Source organism: Choloepus didactylus, chromosome 3 (assembly GCF_015220235.1).
Source record: "Choloepus didactylus isolate mChoDid1 chromosome 3, mChoDid1.pri, whole genome shotgun sequence".
NCBI lineage: Eukaryota > Metazoa > Chordata > Mammalia > Pilosa > Megalonychidae > Choloepus > Choloepus didactylus.
In genome coordinates, this window is record NC_051309.1 from 191,156,717 (window position 1) to 191,173,099 (window position 16,383).

General features: G+C 35.1%; 1 protein-coding gene across 1 annotated transcript in view; it reads right to left on the reverse strand.

The window, feature by feature from the left end:
* Nucleotides 1-8,509: 8,509 nt before the first annotated feature.
* The window catches only part of ASB5 (ankyrin repeat and SOCS box containing 5), a 49,864-nt gene continuing 41,990 nt past the window's right edge, over nucleotides 8,510-16,383 (reverse strand). Inside the window, exons 3-7 of the mRNA XM_037829109.1 lie at nucleotides 15,246-15,353; nucleotides 13,874-14,024; nucleotides 13,576-13,710; nucleotides 11,317-11,508; nucleotides 8,510-10,547 (exon numbers count right to left, since the gene is read on the reverse strand). Of these exons, the coding sequence (XP_037685037.1) occupies nucleotides 10,420-10,547; nucleotides 11,317-11,508; nucleotides 13,576-13,710; nucleotides 13,874-14,024; nucleotides 15,246-15,353 (714 nt within the window). The 3' untranslated portion in view covers nucleotides 8,510-10,419. The remainder of the gene's footprint in view (nucleotides 10,548-11,316; nucleotides 11,509-13,575; nucleotides 13,711-13,873; nucleotides 14,025-15,245; nucleotides 15,354-16,383) is intronic.

Sequence of the window (16,383 nt, forward strand, 5' to 3'; positions counted from 1 at the left end):
AGCCCCATAGCCCAGAACTGCCCCAGACAACCCAGTGTGACGGAAGTGCTTCAAATAACAGGCACACACCACAAAACTGGGCGTGGACATTAGCCTTCCCTGCACCCTCAACTGATTGTCCCAGAGTTGGGAAGGTAGAGCAGTGTGAATTAACAAAGCCCCATTCAGCCATCATTTCAGCAGACTGGGAGCCTCCCTACACAGCCCAGCAGCCCAGAACTGCCCTGGGGGGACGGCACTCACCTATGACATAGCACAGTCATGCCTCAACAGAGGACCCGGGATGCACAGCCTGGAAGAGGGGCCCACTTGCAAGTCTCAGGAGCCATACGCCAATACCAAGGACTTGTGGGTCAGTGGCAGAGACAAACTGTGGCAGGACTGAACTGAAGGATTAGACTATTGCAGCAGCTTTAAAACTCCAGGATCACCAGGGAGATTTGATTGTTAGAGCCACCCCCCACTCCCTGACTGCCCAGAAACATGCCCCATATACAGGGCAGGCAACACCAACTACACACGCAAGCTTGGTACACCAATTGCACCCCACAAGACTCACTTCCCCACTCACCAAAAAGGCTAAGCAGGGGAGAACTGGCTTATCGAGAACAGGTGGCTCGTGGACGCCACCTGCTGGTTAGTTAGAGAAAGTGTACTCCACGAAGCTGTAGATCTGATAAATTAGAGATAAGGACTTCAATTGGTCTACAAATCCTAAAAGAACCCTATCAAGTACAGCAAATGCCACGAGGCCAAAAACAACAGAAAATTATAAAGCATATGAAAAAACCAGACTATATGGATAACCCAAGCCCAAGCACTCAAATCAAAAGATCAGAAGAGACACAGCACCTAGAGCAGCTACTCAAAGAACTAAAGATGAACAATGAGACCATAGTACGGGAGACAAAGGAAATCAAGAAGACCCTAGAAGAGCATAAAGAAGACATTGCAAGACTAAATAAAAAAATGGATTATCTTATGGAAATTAAAGAAACTGTTGACCAAATTAAAAAGATTCTGGACACTCATAGTACAAGACTAGAGGAAGTTGAACAATGAATCAGTGACCTGGAAGATGACAGAATGGAAAATGAAAGCATAAAAGAAAGAATGGGGAAAAAAATTGAAAAAATCGAAATGGACCTCAGGGATATGATAGATAATATGAAACGTCCAAATATAAGACTCATTGGTGTCCCAGAAGGGGAAGAAAAGGGTAAAGGTCTAGGAAGAGTATTCAAAGAAATTGTTGGGGAAAACTTCCCAAATCTTCTAAACAACATAAATACACAAATCATCAATGCTCAGTGAACTCCAAATAGAATAAATCCAAACAAACCCACTCCGAGACATATACTGATCACACTGTCAAACACAGAAGAGAAGGAGCAAGTTCTGAAAGCAGCAAGAGAAAAGCAATTCACCACATACAAAGGAAACAGCATAAGACTAAGTAGTGACTACTCAGCAGCCACCATGGAGGCAAGAAGGCAGTGGCACGATATATTTAAAATTCTGAGTGAGAAAAATTTCCAGCCAAGAATACTTTATCCAGCAAAGCTCTCCTTCAAATTTGAGGAAGAGCTTAAATTTTTCACAGACAAACAAATGCTGAGAGAATTTGCTAACAAGAGACCTGCCCTACTGGAGATACTCAAGGGAGCCCTACAGACAGAGAAACAAAGAAAGGACAGAGAGACTTGGAGAAAGGTTCAGTACTAAAGAGATTCGGTATGGGTACAATAAAGGATATAAATAGACAGAGGGGAAAAATATGACAAACATAAACCAAAGGATAAGATGGCTGATTCAAGAAATGCCTTCACGGTTATAACGTTGAATGTAAATGGATTAAACTCCCCAATTAAAAGATATAGATTCGCAGAATGGATCAAAAAAAATGAACCATCAATATGTTGCATACAAGAGACTCATCTTAGACACAGGGACACAAAGAAACTGAAAGTGAAAGGATGGAAAAAAATATTTCATGCAAGCTACAGCCAAAAGAAAGCAGGTGTAGCAATATTAATCTCAGATAAAATAGACTTCAAATGTAGGGATGTTTTGAGAGACAAAGAAGGCCACTACGTACTAATAAAAGGGACAATACAGCAAGAAGAAATAACAATCGTAAATGTCTATGCACCCAACCAAGGTGCCACAAAATACATGAGAGAAACACTGGCAAAACTAAAGGAAGCAATTGATGTTTCCACAATAATTGTGGGAGACTTCAACACATCACTCTCTCCTATAGATAGATCAACCAGACAGAAGACCAATAAGGAAATTGAAAACCTAAACAATCTGATAAATGAATTAGATTTAACAGACATATACAGGACATTACATCCCAAATCACCAGGATACACATACTTTTCTAGTGCTCATGGAACTTTCTCCAGAATAGATCATATGCTGGGACATAAAACAAGCCTCAATAAATTTAAAAAGATTGAAATTATTCAAAGCACATTCTCTGACCACAATGGAATACAATTAGAAGTCAATAACCATCAGAGACTTAGAAAATTCACAAATACCTGGAGGTTAAACAACACACTCCTAAACAATCAGTGGGTTAAAGAAGAAATAGCAAGAGAAATTGCTAAATATATAGAGACGAATGAAAATGAGAACACAACATACCAAAACCTATGGGATGCAGCAAAAGCAGTGCTGAGTGGGAAATTTATAGCACTAAACGCATATATTAAAAAGGAAGAAAGAGCCAAAATCAAAGAACTAATGGATCAACTGAAGAAGCTAGAAAATGAACAGCAAACCAATCCTAAACCAAGTAGAAGAAAAGAAATAACAAGGATTAAAGCAGAAATAAATGACAGAGAACAAAAAAACAATAGAGAGGATAAATATCACCAAAAGTTGGTTCTTTGAGAAGATCAACAAGATTGACAAGCCCCTAGCTAGACTGACAAAATCCAAAGGAGAGAAGACTCATATAAACAAAATAATGAATGAAAAAGGTGACATAACTGCAGATCCTGAAGAAATTAAAAAAATTATAAGAGGATACTATGAACAACTGTATGGCAACAAACTGGATAATGTAGAGGAAATGGACAATTTCCTGGAAACATATGAACAACCTAGACTGACCAGAGAAGAAATAGAAGACCTCAACCAACCCATCACAAGCAAAGAGATCCAATCAGTCATCAAAAATCTTCCCACAAATAAATGCCCAGGGCCAGATGGCTTCACAGGGGAATTCTACCAAACTTTCCAGAAAGAACTGACACCAATCTTACTCAAACTCTTTCAGAACATTGAAGAAAATGGAACACTACCTAACTCATTTTATGAAGCTAACATCAATCTAATACCAAAACCAGGCAAAGATGTTACAAAAAGGGAAAACTACCGGCCAATCTCCCTAATGAACATAGATGCAGAAATCCTCAACAAAATACTTGCAAATCGAATCCAAAGACACATTAAAAAAATCATACACCATGACCAAGTGAGGGTTCATTCCAGGCATGCAAGGATGGTTCAACATAAGAAAATCAATCAATGTATTACAACACATTAACAAGTCAAAAGGGAAAAATCAATTGATCATCTCAATAGATGCTGAAAAAGCATTTGACAAAATCCAACATCCGTTTTTGATAAAAACACTTCAAAAGGTAGGAATTGAAGGAAACTTCCTCAACATGATAAAGAGCATATATGAAAAACCCACAGCCAGCATAGTACTCAATGGTGAGAGACTGAAAGCCTTCCCTCTAAGATGAGGAACAAGACAAGGATGCCCGCTATCACCACTGTTATTCAACATTGTGCTGGAAGTGCTAGCCAGGGCAATCCGGCAAGACAAAGAAATAAAAGGCATCCAAATTGGAAAAGATGAAGTAAAACTGTCATTGTTTGCAGATGATATGATCTTATATCTAGAAAACCCTGAGAAATCGACGATGCAGCTACTGGAGATAATAAACAAATTTAGCAAAGTAGCGGGATACAAGATTAATGCACATAAGTCAGTAATGTTTCTATATGCTAGAAATGAACAAACTGAAGAGACACTCAAGAAAAAGATACCATTTTCAATAGCAACTAAAAAAATCAAGTACCTAGGAATAAACTTAATCAAAGATGTAAAAGACCTATACAAAGAAAACTACATAACTCTACTAAAAGAAATAGAAGGGGACCTTAAAAGATGGAAAAATATTCCATGTTCATGGATAGGAAGGCTAAATGTCATTAAGATGTCAATTCTACCCAAACTCATCTACAGATTCAATGCAATCCCAATCAAAATCCCAACAACCTACTTTGCAGACTTGGAAAAGCTAGTTATCAAATTTATTTGGAAAGGGAAGATGCCTCGAATTGCTAAAGACAGTCTAAAAAAGAAAAACGAAGTGGGAGGACTTACACTCCCTGACTTTGAAGCTTATTATAAAGCCACAGTTGCCAAAACAGCATGGTACTGGCACAAAGATAGACATATAGATCAATGGAATCGAATTGAGAATTCAGAGATAGACCCTCAGATCTATGGCCGACTGATCTTTGATAAGGCCCCCAAAGTCACTGAACTGAGTCATAATGGTCTTTTCAACAAATGGGGCTGGGAGAGTTGGATATCCATATCCAAAAGAATGAAAGAGGACCCCTACCTCACCCCCTACACAAAAATTACCTCAAAATGGACCAAAGATCTCAATATAAAAGAAAGTACCATAAAACTCCTAGAAGATAATGTAGGAAAACATCTTCAAGACCTTGTATTAGGTGGCCACTTCCTAGACTTTACACCCAAAGCACAAGCAACAAAAGAGAAAATAGATAAATGGGAACTCCTGAAGCTTAGAAGTTTCTGCACCTCAAAGGAATTTCTCAAAAAGGTAAAGAGGCAGCCAACTCAATGGGAAAAAATTTTTGGAAACCATGTATCTGACAAAAGACTGATATCTTGCATATATAAAGAAATCCTACAACTCAATGACAATAGTACAGTCGGCCCAATTATAAAATGGGCAAAAGATATGAAAAGACAGTTCTCTGAAGAGGAAATACAAATGGCCAAGAAACACATGAAAAAATGTTCAGCTTCACTAGCTATTAGAGAGATGCAAATTAAGACCACAATGAGATACCATCTAACACCGGTTAGAATGGCTGCCATTAAACAAACAGGAAACTACAAATGCTGGAAGGGATGTGGAAAAATTGGAACTCTTATTCACTGTTTGTGGGACTGTATAATGGTTCAGCCCCTCTGGAAGTCAGTCTGTCAGTTCCTTAGAAAACTAGATATAGAGTTACTATTCGACCCAGCGATTGCACTTCTTGGTATATACCCGGAAGATCGGAAAGCAGTGACACGAACAGATATGTGCACGCCAATGTTCATAGCAGCATTATTCACAATTGCCAAAAGATGGAAACAACCCAAATGTCCTTCAACAGATGAGTGGATAAATAAAATGTGGTATATACACATGATGGAATACTACGCGGCAGTAAGAAGGAACGATCTTGTGAAACATATGACAACATGGATGAACCTTGAAGACATAATGCTAAGCGAAATAAGCCAGGCACAAAAAGAGAAATATTATATGCTACCACTAATGTGAACTTTGAAAAATATAAAACAAATGGCTTATAATGTAGAATGTAGGGGAACTAGCAATAGAGAGCAATTAAGGAAGGGGGAACAATAATCCAAGAAGAACAGATAAGCTATTTAACGTTCTGGGGATGCCCAGGAATGACTATGGTCTGTTAATTTGTGATGGATATAGTAGGAGCAAGTTCACAGAAATGTTGCTATATTAGGTAACTTTCTTGGGGTAAAGTAGGAACATTTTGGAAGTTAAGCAGTTATCTTAGGTTAGTTGTCTTTTTCTTACTCCCTTGTTATGGTCTCTTTGAAATGTTCTTTTATTGTATGTTTGTTTTCTTTTTAACTTTTTTTTTCATACAGTTTATTTAAAAAAGAAGGGAAAGTTAAAAAAAAAAAAAAACAAGGAAAAAAAATAAAGATACAGTGCCCCCTTGAGGAGCCTGTGGAGAATGCAGGGGTATTCGCCTACCCCACCTCCATGGTTGCTAACATGACCACAGACATAGGGGACTGGTGGTTTGATGGGTTGAGCCCTCTACCACAGGTTTTACCCTTGGGAAGACGGTTGTTGCAAAGGAGAGGCTAGGCCTCCCTATGGTTGTGCCTAAGAGCCTCCTCCCGAATGCCTCTTTGTTGCTCAGATGTGGCCCTGTCTCTCTGGCTAAGCCAACTTGAAAGGTGAAATCACTGCCCTCCCCTCTACGTGGGATCAGACACCCAGGGGAGTGAATCTCCTTGGCAACGTGGAATATGACTCCCGGGGAGGAATGTAGACCTGGCATCGTGGGACGGAGAACATCTTCTAGACCAAAAGGGGGATGTGAAAGGAAATGAAATAAGCTTCAGTGGAAGAGAGAATCCAAAAGGAGCCGAGAAGTCACTCTGGTGGGCACTCTTACGCACACTTTAGACAACCCTTTTTAGGTTCTAAAGAATTGGGGTAGCTGGTGGTGGATACCTGAAACTATCAAACTACAACCCAGAACCCATGAATCTCGAAGACAGTTGTATAAAAATGTAGCTTATGAGGGGTGACAAGGGGATTGGGAAAGCCATAAGGACCACACTCCACTTTGTCTAGTTTATGGATGGATGAGTAGGAAAAAAAAAATAGGGGAAGGAAAAAACAGAGAAAGGTACCCAGTGTTCTTTTTTACTTCAATTGCTCTTTTTCACTCTAATTATTATTCTTGTTATTCTTGTGTGTGTGCTAATGAAGGTGTCAGGGATTGATTTGGGTGATGAATGTTCAACTATGTAATGGTACTGTGAACAATCGAAAGTACGATTTGTTTTGTATGACTGCGTGGTATATGAATATATCTCAATAAAATGAAGATTAAAAAAAAAAAAAAAAAAAAAGACGTAATGCTGAGCAAAATAAGCCAGGCACAGAAAGAGAGATATTGTATGTTACCACTAATGTGAATTCTGTGAAAAATGTACAATGTTTTATACTGTAGAATGTAGGGGACCTAGAGATACCAATTAATGGAGGGGGAATGATAATCTAATAAGAACACATAAACTATGGAGGGTAATCTCAATGTTATGGGAATGCTCAGGAATGATTATGGTTTGTAAACTTTCTTGGATATAGTAAGATCATGTTGAAAGCAATAGAGTTATTTTAGGTTTTTTTTTTCTCTTATTCCTTTGTTTTCTTAGGGGTTGTTAATTTTCTTGGGGTATGGTAGGAACATGTTGGAAGCAATGTAGTTATTTTAGATTATTTATTTTTCTTACTCCTATGTTTGGACATGGTTTATTAATTTTCTTGGGGTATGGTAGGAACATATTGGAAGCAAAGTAGTTATTTTAGGTTATTTGTTTTCCTTAATCCATTGCTTTGTTTGAAATGTTGTGGGGTTTTTTTTTTGGTTGTTGTTTGCCTGTTTGTTTTTAATTTTTTGATAAACAAAGTTAAAAAATTTAAAAAAAATCAGTAGAAAAATGGGAGTAAAAACTAAATGACAAATAGAGTGGGATGGGGGGATGGTTTGGGTATTCTCTTTTCACTTTTATTTTTTATTCTTATTCTGATTCTTTCTGATGTAAGGAAAATGTTCAGAAATAGATTGTGGTGATGAACGCATAACTATATGATCATACTGTGAACAGTTGATTGTATACCATGGATGACTGTATGGTTTGTGAGTGTATTTCAATGAAACTGAATTAAAAAAAAAAAAAAAGAATGATTGCTTAGGTTTCTTTATGAGAGAGGGCAAGCCTTCAGATAAACTAAATTACAAATTATAGGAATAGGAAAGTAGAGGAAAATGGGGTAAAAAGTGAGAATAAACCAAGGGAGAGGATAATTTTTAAAGTTATTTTGTAGACAGATCAGTCAGTTTAGTGTGATGCCTTTAGGAATAGTGAAAACATCAGTAGGTATATTTCAACCTTTTATTCTGAAGAGGCCCTTCTCTTACACTATGTTTCTAGTTACTTCCTCAGAAATATCAAATATACTCTGTGGTTATAAAAATAACGGAAGTTAAAAACTCTTCTCCCCAAAAGAAAATATTGCAATAGTGCCTTACTACAGAAAGTATTTCACTGTAATTCTTTAATCTTATGTCAAATAGGTAAATTTCATGTTTTTTCCCTTTGAGGATTTTTTTCCTTTAAGCTTAGTTTATATATATTATACATAGATGATAGATAGATGATAGTATATATTGATTATAAGTACTAATTACTTCTAATTAGTACTTAGATTACTAGTACTCTTGGAAGCACCTATTTCTTACTCTTCCCTACTCTATACTAAATGCCCATGATACAGAGCTTTGAAAACTGGTGGCAAAAAAAATATGTGCAGTTGAACCACAATTTCTATTAACCTCCATTATAAAATAAAATACTAATTAGAACAGAAAAAAATGTGTTTATTCCAAAGCATAATAATCACACTCCAAATACTAACAAACTTTTTATGTTACATTTGAATTAAAACAATTCTCTGATAAGGCAATCATATTCAAGCTGAAAGACAATTACAGATATACTGAACTTTTAAAGTGTCTATTTTGATATCTGATATTTATTTCTTTTATTGGCACAAGACCAGTGAAGAAAGTTGTGTCACATTACTCTTATATTCAGTCTAAGATTTTGCCTCAAGCTCAGGGAAAATATTAGTAGAAATGTGATTAATTAAAAAGCAGCTTTAATAGCTAATGATATACAATGTTTGTTCTATAATAAAAATCCATTTTAATGCAATTTGAAAGTGTTAAGTGAGGTATTTTGTAAAAGTTCCTAGCCACATAGAAGTTACTGTTTAACAAATGTGCTAAAGCTTTTATTCTAGCTTTCAAAATTGAATCAGATGTTCTTAATCACACGTTTTAAAAAAGTTCAATCTTAGTGACTTTGGGGTTATATACAATAATAGTTCATTTCCCCAGGATTGCCAGAAAACAGCCAAGAACCAAGAGGAGAAGAAAATAGGCCCCTGGGTTATTAAAATATTGGTCAAATATTTATGTTACCAAAATTTGATAAAATTTATGAAAACAATCAAAATATTTTTTTACTTTACACAGAATTCTAAGTATCTTATCTCAATTGTAAATCCTTATTAGTCTCAAATCTAGTCTAAATTACAAAGTCAGCATGCAAAAACTTTTTATTATATTTTAAATTGCACCAAGTACAGTTAAAGCTAAAGAGGATAAATATATCATTGATCCTTGCAGAGAGCACTAGTTCAGTACTATTTTCTTTTATACAACACATTATTTGTTATCACTTGCAAATATAGTCTATTCTGAACTCTCACTTTGTGTAAAAATAATTAGAAACATCTTTATTAAAGTCTATATACAGGGTAAAATTTTTAAGTTCTTAAGCTTAAGTGGCACCCCCTTTATATTTTCATTAAAAACCACATTTTAATGAGATTTTGTTTATTTGTTTGTTTTTAATCTTCTGTTATCTGCAGCCCTGTGCAGACCTGAGCCCTGGAATGGGACATAGGTATCTTTATTAATTAGATATGAAGTTCATTTTCTTCATTCAAGGTGAACATTAGCTACTGACAATTTCTGAAATGGAAGAAGGCTGGAGTGATGTATATAAAGGCACTGAAGAGAAAACTTAAGAGGCTACTTCTTAAGAAGACAGAGGTCTTAAAACAGCTTTAGTAAATATATGATGTTCTAAACATCTCAAGGTAAGAGGAGGGTATTGACTTTTAGTCCTACCAATCTCTGTAACAGTTTGTGAAAGTGGTGAAGTGACTTGTGAGTTTTTTTAAGGAAGGGGTCATTTTATCTTTTCTTTATGAATTGATCACTATAATAAGTGCACATTCAACATAGTGGATTTTCTGAATGAGAATCTTCTTATTTCAAAAAGGGTCTTGGTTATTTTTTCCTAAACTTTACTTATATATTTGTATTAGTATTTAAAATACAGAGGTAATCACTTAGAGGCAAAAAAATAAGATTTTAACACATAATTTGAAGATACAGATCTTTAAAAATATAATTTAATAATTTTAGTAAGAGCTCACATATTTTCTTTTGCACACTAAAAACAACCTAAAGTGGGGAAAGTCTAATTTTTTATGATAAAATATTGATATTTAAAATATACTATAGTCCAAAGGTTATAAAATGCCTAAATCAATACTACTAACTAGTTTATTTTGAATGAAATTTGATATTCCACCTTGTCCCTGGGTGTCCTCATACTCAATTTTACCCTATCTTTAGCATATTTTAATATGAAATATTCAATGCACAGATAAAATGGAAATTTTTGATTTTCAAAGTAGGTAGGATTATTTTACTGATTTATCGGTACTGTAAGAAATTCTGCAGTAACGTGGGTAGCTCGAGTTGTGGGATAAGGTGCAATCTTGATCTTCCTATGTAGTTTCGGATACAGAGTCGGCAAAGTTGGCAAAGAGAGCTTGGCATAGCTATAAGACATGAAATTATTTGTTAATTAAAGTACTTGTTAATTAAAATCAAAATAGATTTTACACATTGTAAGATACATAAACAGCTACTATGTTTTGTAGTAAACTAGGATAGTATGACCACATGACTAGGGAAATTTATATAAGTACTTATATTGCTTTTATTGATGAGATTTTATTATAATTGAGATATAGCCTATATCTCTTCTTCAAAACATTATAGTCTTCAGGATTATGAAATTAATTGTTGCATGTAAAGCCTCAGAAGCAAATTTTGCTTTGTGAATAAAAAAATCAAAAGCCCCCAGCAATGTCAAAAGGGGAAATTTTAAAATTCTATTTTTTCTCAACTTTAGTATACCATCTAAGCCACCATGAATTTTATTATAGTCACTGTGCCAACCTTATGCGTGATAGTATTTCCTGATTATGTTTCCAAAACATAATGTTTAGGCCCTTAAAAATGATGCATTGCCAAATATTAATTAGCAGATATTAAATCAGAACCATATATTATGCATTCTCAAAACAAACTGAGTATGTGTAACCCAAAGAATATGAAAATTTATATAAGATGAAAAAAGAAAATTGAAAACATCATGGTATCTTCTTTATAGATAGAATCTAAGTTATAAAATTACCTACTTTCGCAAAAATATTCCAAAGTTTTATGCCACTGTGTTTTTGCATGCCAACAAAATTTCTTTAAATTTCCATATTTTTCAGGCAAATATATTTTTGTGCTTTAAATTTCCACATGCATTCTTACCTTCGTGTTGAAGCAGTAATCTTTCCACCAAAGTGTTAGAAGTAGCTACATCTATAGGTCGCAGAAGCTCAGTGTTTTTCGCATTGATATCTGCTCCAAATTCTAGCAGTAAGTTTACAATTTCTATACTGGATTGCTGAGCAGCAGCGTGTAATGGGGTATCCCAATATCTGCCTTTCTGTACATCAGCCCCTATACGTAGACAGAGAATGATGGTAAACACAAAACTTGTTAGATAAGTCACTTACCTCAGCATGAAGAGCCAAAGGCAGGTGAATGAAGAATGGAACAAAGGGGGCCTTGATTCTATCTGCAATGAGTTATTTCTTCATATATACATACATACTTATAGTAAGGCAGTACAGTCTGTATGTTGGGTACACACGTTTTTTATATTGTTTTTTATACTTACTGTATCCCTGTAAGATCTAAAAATAAAAAAAGATTTAAAAAATTTTAAACACTACTGGAAATAATCATATTAACTAGTATTATAAACAGTGCACATATCCATTTTCATCATGGTTGATAGTTCTTACAATCATTCAAGAACTTATTGCACTTATTCTTCATTTATTTTAAGGCAACAGAGCTCTTTTAAATTTCTTGGAAAGCTCATAAATCTAGCTACTTGAGCTATTTAGCATGAATGTATATAGATTTTCCTGTTGCTTCTCACTTATGTACTTTAAGTCAATAAATATATAAAGGAACTGAGCCTCTTAAACAGAAAAGACATATTTCTGCACCCAAAGTAAATTTTTTTAAATGCTTACACTAAAAAAAAAAAACACAAAAAAACTAAATTATCTATTGCATAATTATTTTATCCTAGTGCAAGGCTTGGAATATTGTGTCTACACATTGAAGAAATAATCTTTAATGTTGTAAAAAGTAATCTCATATTTCCAGTACATAAATGGTCACAATACCAAGAAATGGCTACCAATAAAAATGCATAAGCATGTTTCAACTCTGTTTTCTGATGCTATCAGTAAACTAATGATGTCTCTAAGAAGCTGTACTTATTAAGAGTCCCTTTATGGCCCTTCTGCCACATTTGGATTTCAATAAATGTAATTGTTTTCCATATTTTAATCCAAATACAAGATGTTTAGTGGAAAAATGAATTTCCACAGCAAAATAAAGACTAGAAAGCATAAATCATGTTGAATATATCAATTTATGAGAACAGTGCCTGAGAATAACAATCAACAATTACCGACAGCATGTTCGCAATATTTTTTACCCAATTTAAAAATGTTCGGTGGAAAGAACAATATTCCTAAAAAAAAAACAGAGTAAAACAATACAGCATAAACTCTACTGGTTATACCAAATTTATAAGAGAACATGACTAGAAAACAACTATCGACCAACAATTGTTAACAGAATTCATGTTCAAGACTCTTACTAGGAGTAATGGGAATGAAATACTAGCTGCCTGCAAGAAGTTTAAAATTTAGCGAATACGGATAACATATATAAGGGATTACTAAAAATCTGTCATTATTTATCAGGGGCCAAATGACTGTCAAAAACAAAAAATAACATAGAAATCCATTTATTCACTTTATAAATATTTTAAGCGCCTACCACATGAGAAGCACTGTACTAGAGAAAAAAGACTGCTAGAGAAAAAAGGTGATGGAAAAAGAGACAATCTGTATTCTAAAGGAACTCCCAGTCCACAGGTGGGAGAGACCACTATGGTCTCAAGAGGTCAGGAAAAGCTTCTTGAGGGCTGAAGTAAGAACTTGGGGAATTGATTTGTTTCAAATAAGTAGAAAAAAGACAGGTAAGTCTTCTCAGGTAAATGGGACAGAGTCCAAAGTCTGTGAAAGTGCTCGAGTTTTCACGTTGGTCGAATAAAGGGTTCTCTAAGCAGTTACTATCCCTAAAATTTCTTTCGATGGATTTGCTCATAGATATACACATATTTGGCAACATTATACTCAGTCTTGAGGATCTTAATTTCATAACCCTGTATAGATAGACTCTACCATATATTCAAATGTCTGCTAATGTTATGCATGAAAAATACAGAGAATGTTTGTGAGCTTTGAGGTGAAATGGAGTTATAAAGAATGAAGTTCACTCTTATTGCCCACATGCTTATATATGAGAAAATTTACAATCAGAAAAGCTTTGTAACAATGAGATTTAATTTTTAAAGAAGCTCATTTAAACAAATAAATATGGGTCTGGGTGATTGCTTGTGTGTATGGACAGAATGGAAAAGATTTTAAAGAAAAATACCAGCATAGAGAAGTTTCCTGATGCAATGGAATTGCTGTGACATACAAGCCACATAGAGAGGAGTTCCGAGATGAGGAATGTCCTGGTCAACATCTACGTCCCAGGATATCAATATCTCTAAGCATTCATGGTGACCTGCCAATACAAAGGAGAGACGAGTTTACTTGTATTTATTGCTCACCCACCCCACACATCTCACCCCATGTTTCCTCCTGCAATGTTATTTACTGAAAGATAAAAGGTGCCCCATATACTGCTAAAGGAACTTTCTCGCCTCGTCACTTAATCCCATAAGTACCTTTACTGGCAGCCTCATGTGTGGGAGAAGGAAGACATGACTCCAGCTGGGCCTTGGCACCATATTCCAAGAGAAGTTCTGTGCAACTTGTACTGCCTTGGGAGCACGCATTGAATAACGGAGTCACGCCATCTATGGTGATCGCATTCACCTAAACCAAACCAAAAATCTGAGAACCTTAATTTTGCATTTTTTTAAAAGTTACATGATCCATTAATAAAAGGAATTGGGAAAAGATGTGCAGTAATTTTGAAAAGCATATTTTTTTTCTTTTTTTTTTTTTAATCTTCATTTTATTGAGATATATTCACATACCACGCAGTCACACAAAACAAATCGTACTTTCGATTGTTTACAGTACCATTACATAGTTGTACATTCTTCACCTAAATCAATCCTTGACACCTTCATTAGCACACACACAAAAATAACAAGAATAATAATTAAAGTGAAAAAGAACAATTGAAGTAAAAAAGAACACTGGGTACCTTTGTCTGTTTGTTTCCTTCCCCTATTTTTCTACTCATCCATCCATAAACTAGACAAAGTGGAGTGTGGTCCTTATGGCTTTCCCAATCCCATTGTCACCCCTCATAAGCTACATTTTTATACAACTGTCTTCGAGATTCATGGGTTCTGGGTTGTAGTTTGATAGTTTTAGGTATCCACCACCAGCTACCCCAATTCTTTGGAACCTAAAAAGAGTTGTCTAAAGTGTGCGTAAGAGTGCCCACCAGAGTGACCTCTCAGCTCCTTTTGGAATCTCTCTGCCACTGAAGCTTATTTCATTTCCTGAAAAGCATATTTAGTTCATACATATCAAGAAGGAAAACTTTAAGCCCTCAGGAGATAATATAAATACGATGGAGCAGAAATTCACATGAGTAAATACACAACTAGTAAAAATCAAGAATCAAACAAAAAGTAATATAATAATTAGGTACTTTTCAATTAGGAAAAAAGTGAAGAAGGAAAAAAATGCAACACCCAGGAAATTTGTGAAAAAGCCATTGCTGGTGGCCGTTAAAATTGGTAACTGTTTCTGAGAATTTATTGAAAGAAAATCATTCAAAAAATGGGTTTTAAAAAAAGCTTGTAAGTGTAAAAATGGTCATCTATTGCTATTTAGAGTTGTGAAAGCAGGAAATAACCTGAAGAATATTATTATTAAAAGAGTAGCATGCTACCCAGTTTTGCAATGATTAGAAATCCTTCTTACTGTGCTCTGTTCTCAGGCTGAGTCAATTCAGGAGCTTTATTTTTATACTGCTTTTTTGAAAACTATTGAGAAAGAAGGGAAGAAAGCAAAACGACAGCTTTGGTTCTCTTAGTCAGTAGAATTGAAATGCTGATGTTTTTAAAAGGTACCTACGTTGGCTCCAGCTTCCAGCAGAGTCCTGGCACAAGCCACGTGGTCTCCGAGGCAGGCTTCGTGCAACGGGGTGACATGGTCTATGGTTACTGCATTTACGTTATAGCCCTAAATATGACATGAATAATTTTGACAAGTGAGCAAAAAGTTACATAAAATCATCTGCTTAAGATGTCTTCAGAGAGTGATGTATTTTAAAGGTCAGAGAATATCAGGGAAATGAGTTTTAAGTTCAGCAGGGATTGCCAGTTCAAATCCACTGAACCAAGCAGGTGGCAGGACTCTTCAGCCCCACTGTAGCACCATCAGACCTAGACCTCGAGTATATTGTTTAATAGAATCTGCTATATTTTCTTTAAATTTTGCTTCCTTCATATTTTTGGTCTTTATGAGTTGTTTGTGGTTGTTTTGTTTTTTGTTTTGTAGAACTAAAGATTATCTATAGGCTAGATCACATGCAACTGGAGGAAAAATGCTCTAAACTGTAGTAAGTTGCTCTGTGAATTTTTGTCACTAAATAGATGTTACTAGGTTATATGCTAGTGGCTAAGAGCTCTGGCTATGGAGTCAGACTCGGGTTTGAATCATGCAGTATGTATGCAGTAACTTTCTATTTGGACAGTACTTAAGCCTCTAAATTCTAGGTTTATCATGAAGATTAAATAAGATGATGCATGTAAAGCAATTCTCACAGTACCTGAATTTAGAAAATGTTCGATTTTATTTTATTATTATTCAATCAAAACTAGACACTTAAAATTTTTTTATTCTAATTAAACATTCTAATGATACCAGTCTAAATTAGTATAAGCATTATTAGAATGTGAACTTCTTTGCTTTTTTGCTGTCTTTGGTAATTCATGGTCTATTGACGATACACTAAACACTGTAACAGGAAGAATTTCTTGGTCAAATCCCCATAACATTACAGATTACCATAATCGGTAATACCAGAATGGCCATGAAGAATCTTAAAATGAAGGCAAGAAGTAGCTATGACCCCATATTTTTGTCACTAGCAAGTGACAATTTTTAAGATTCTTTAACTTCTCTTTTCAACAATTGCCAAGTCGGCTAGCCAGCAGTCAGACTTGGAGAGCTAATTCCACTCTCAACGACAGAAACTTCAGAGCAGGTT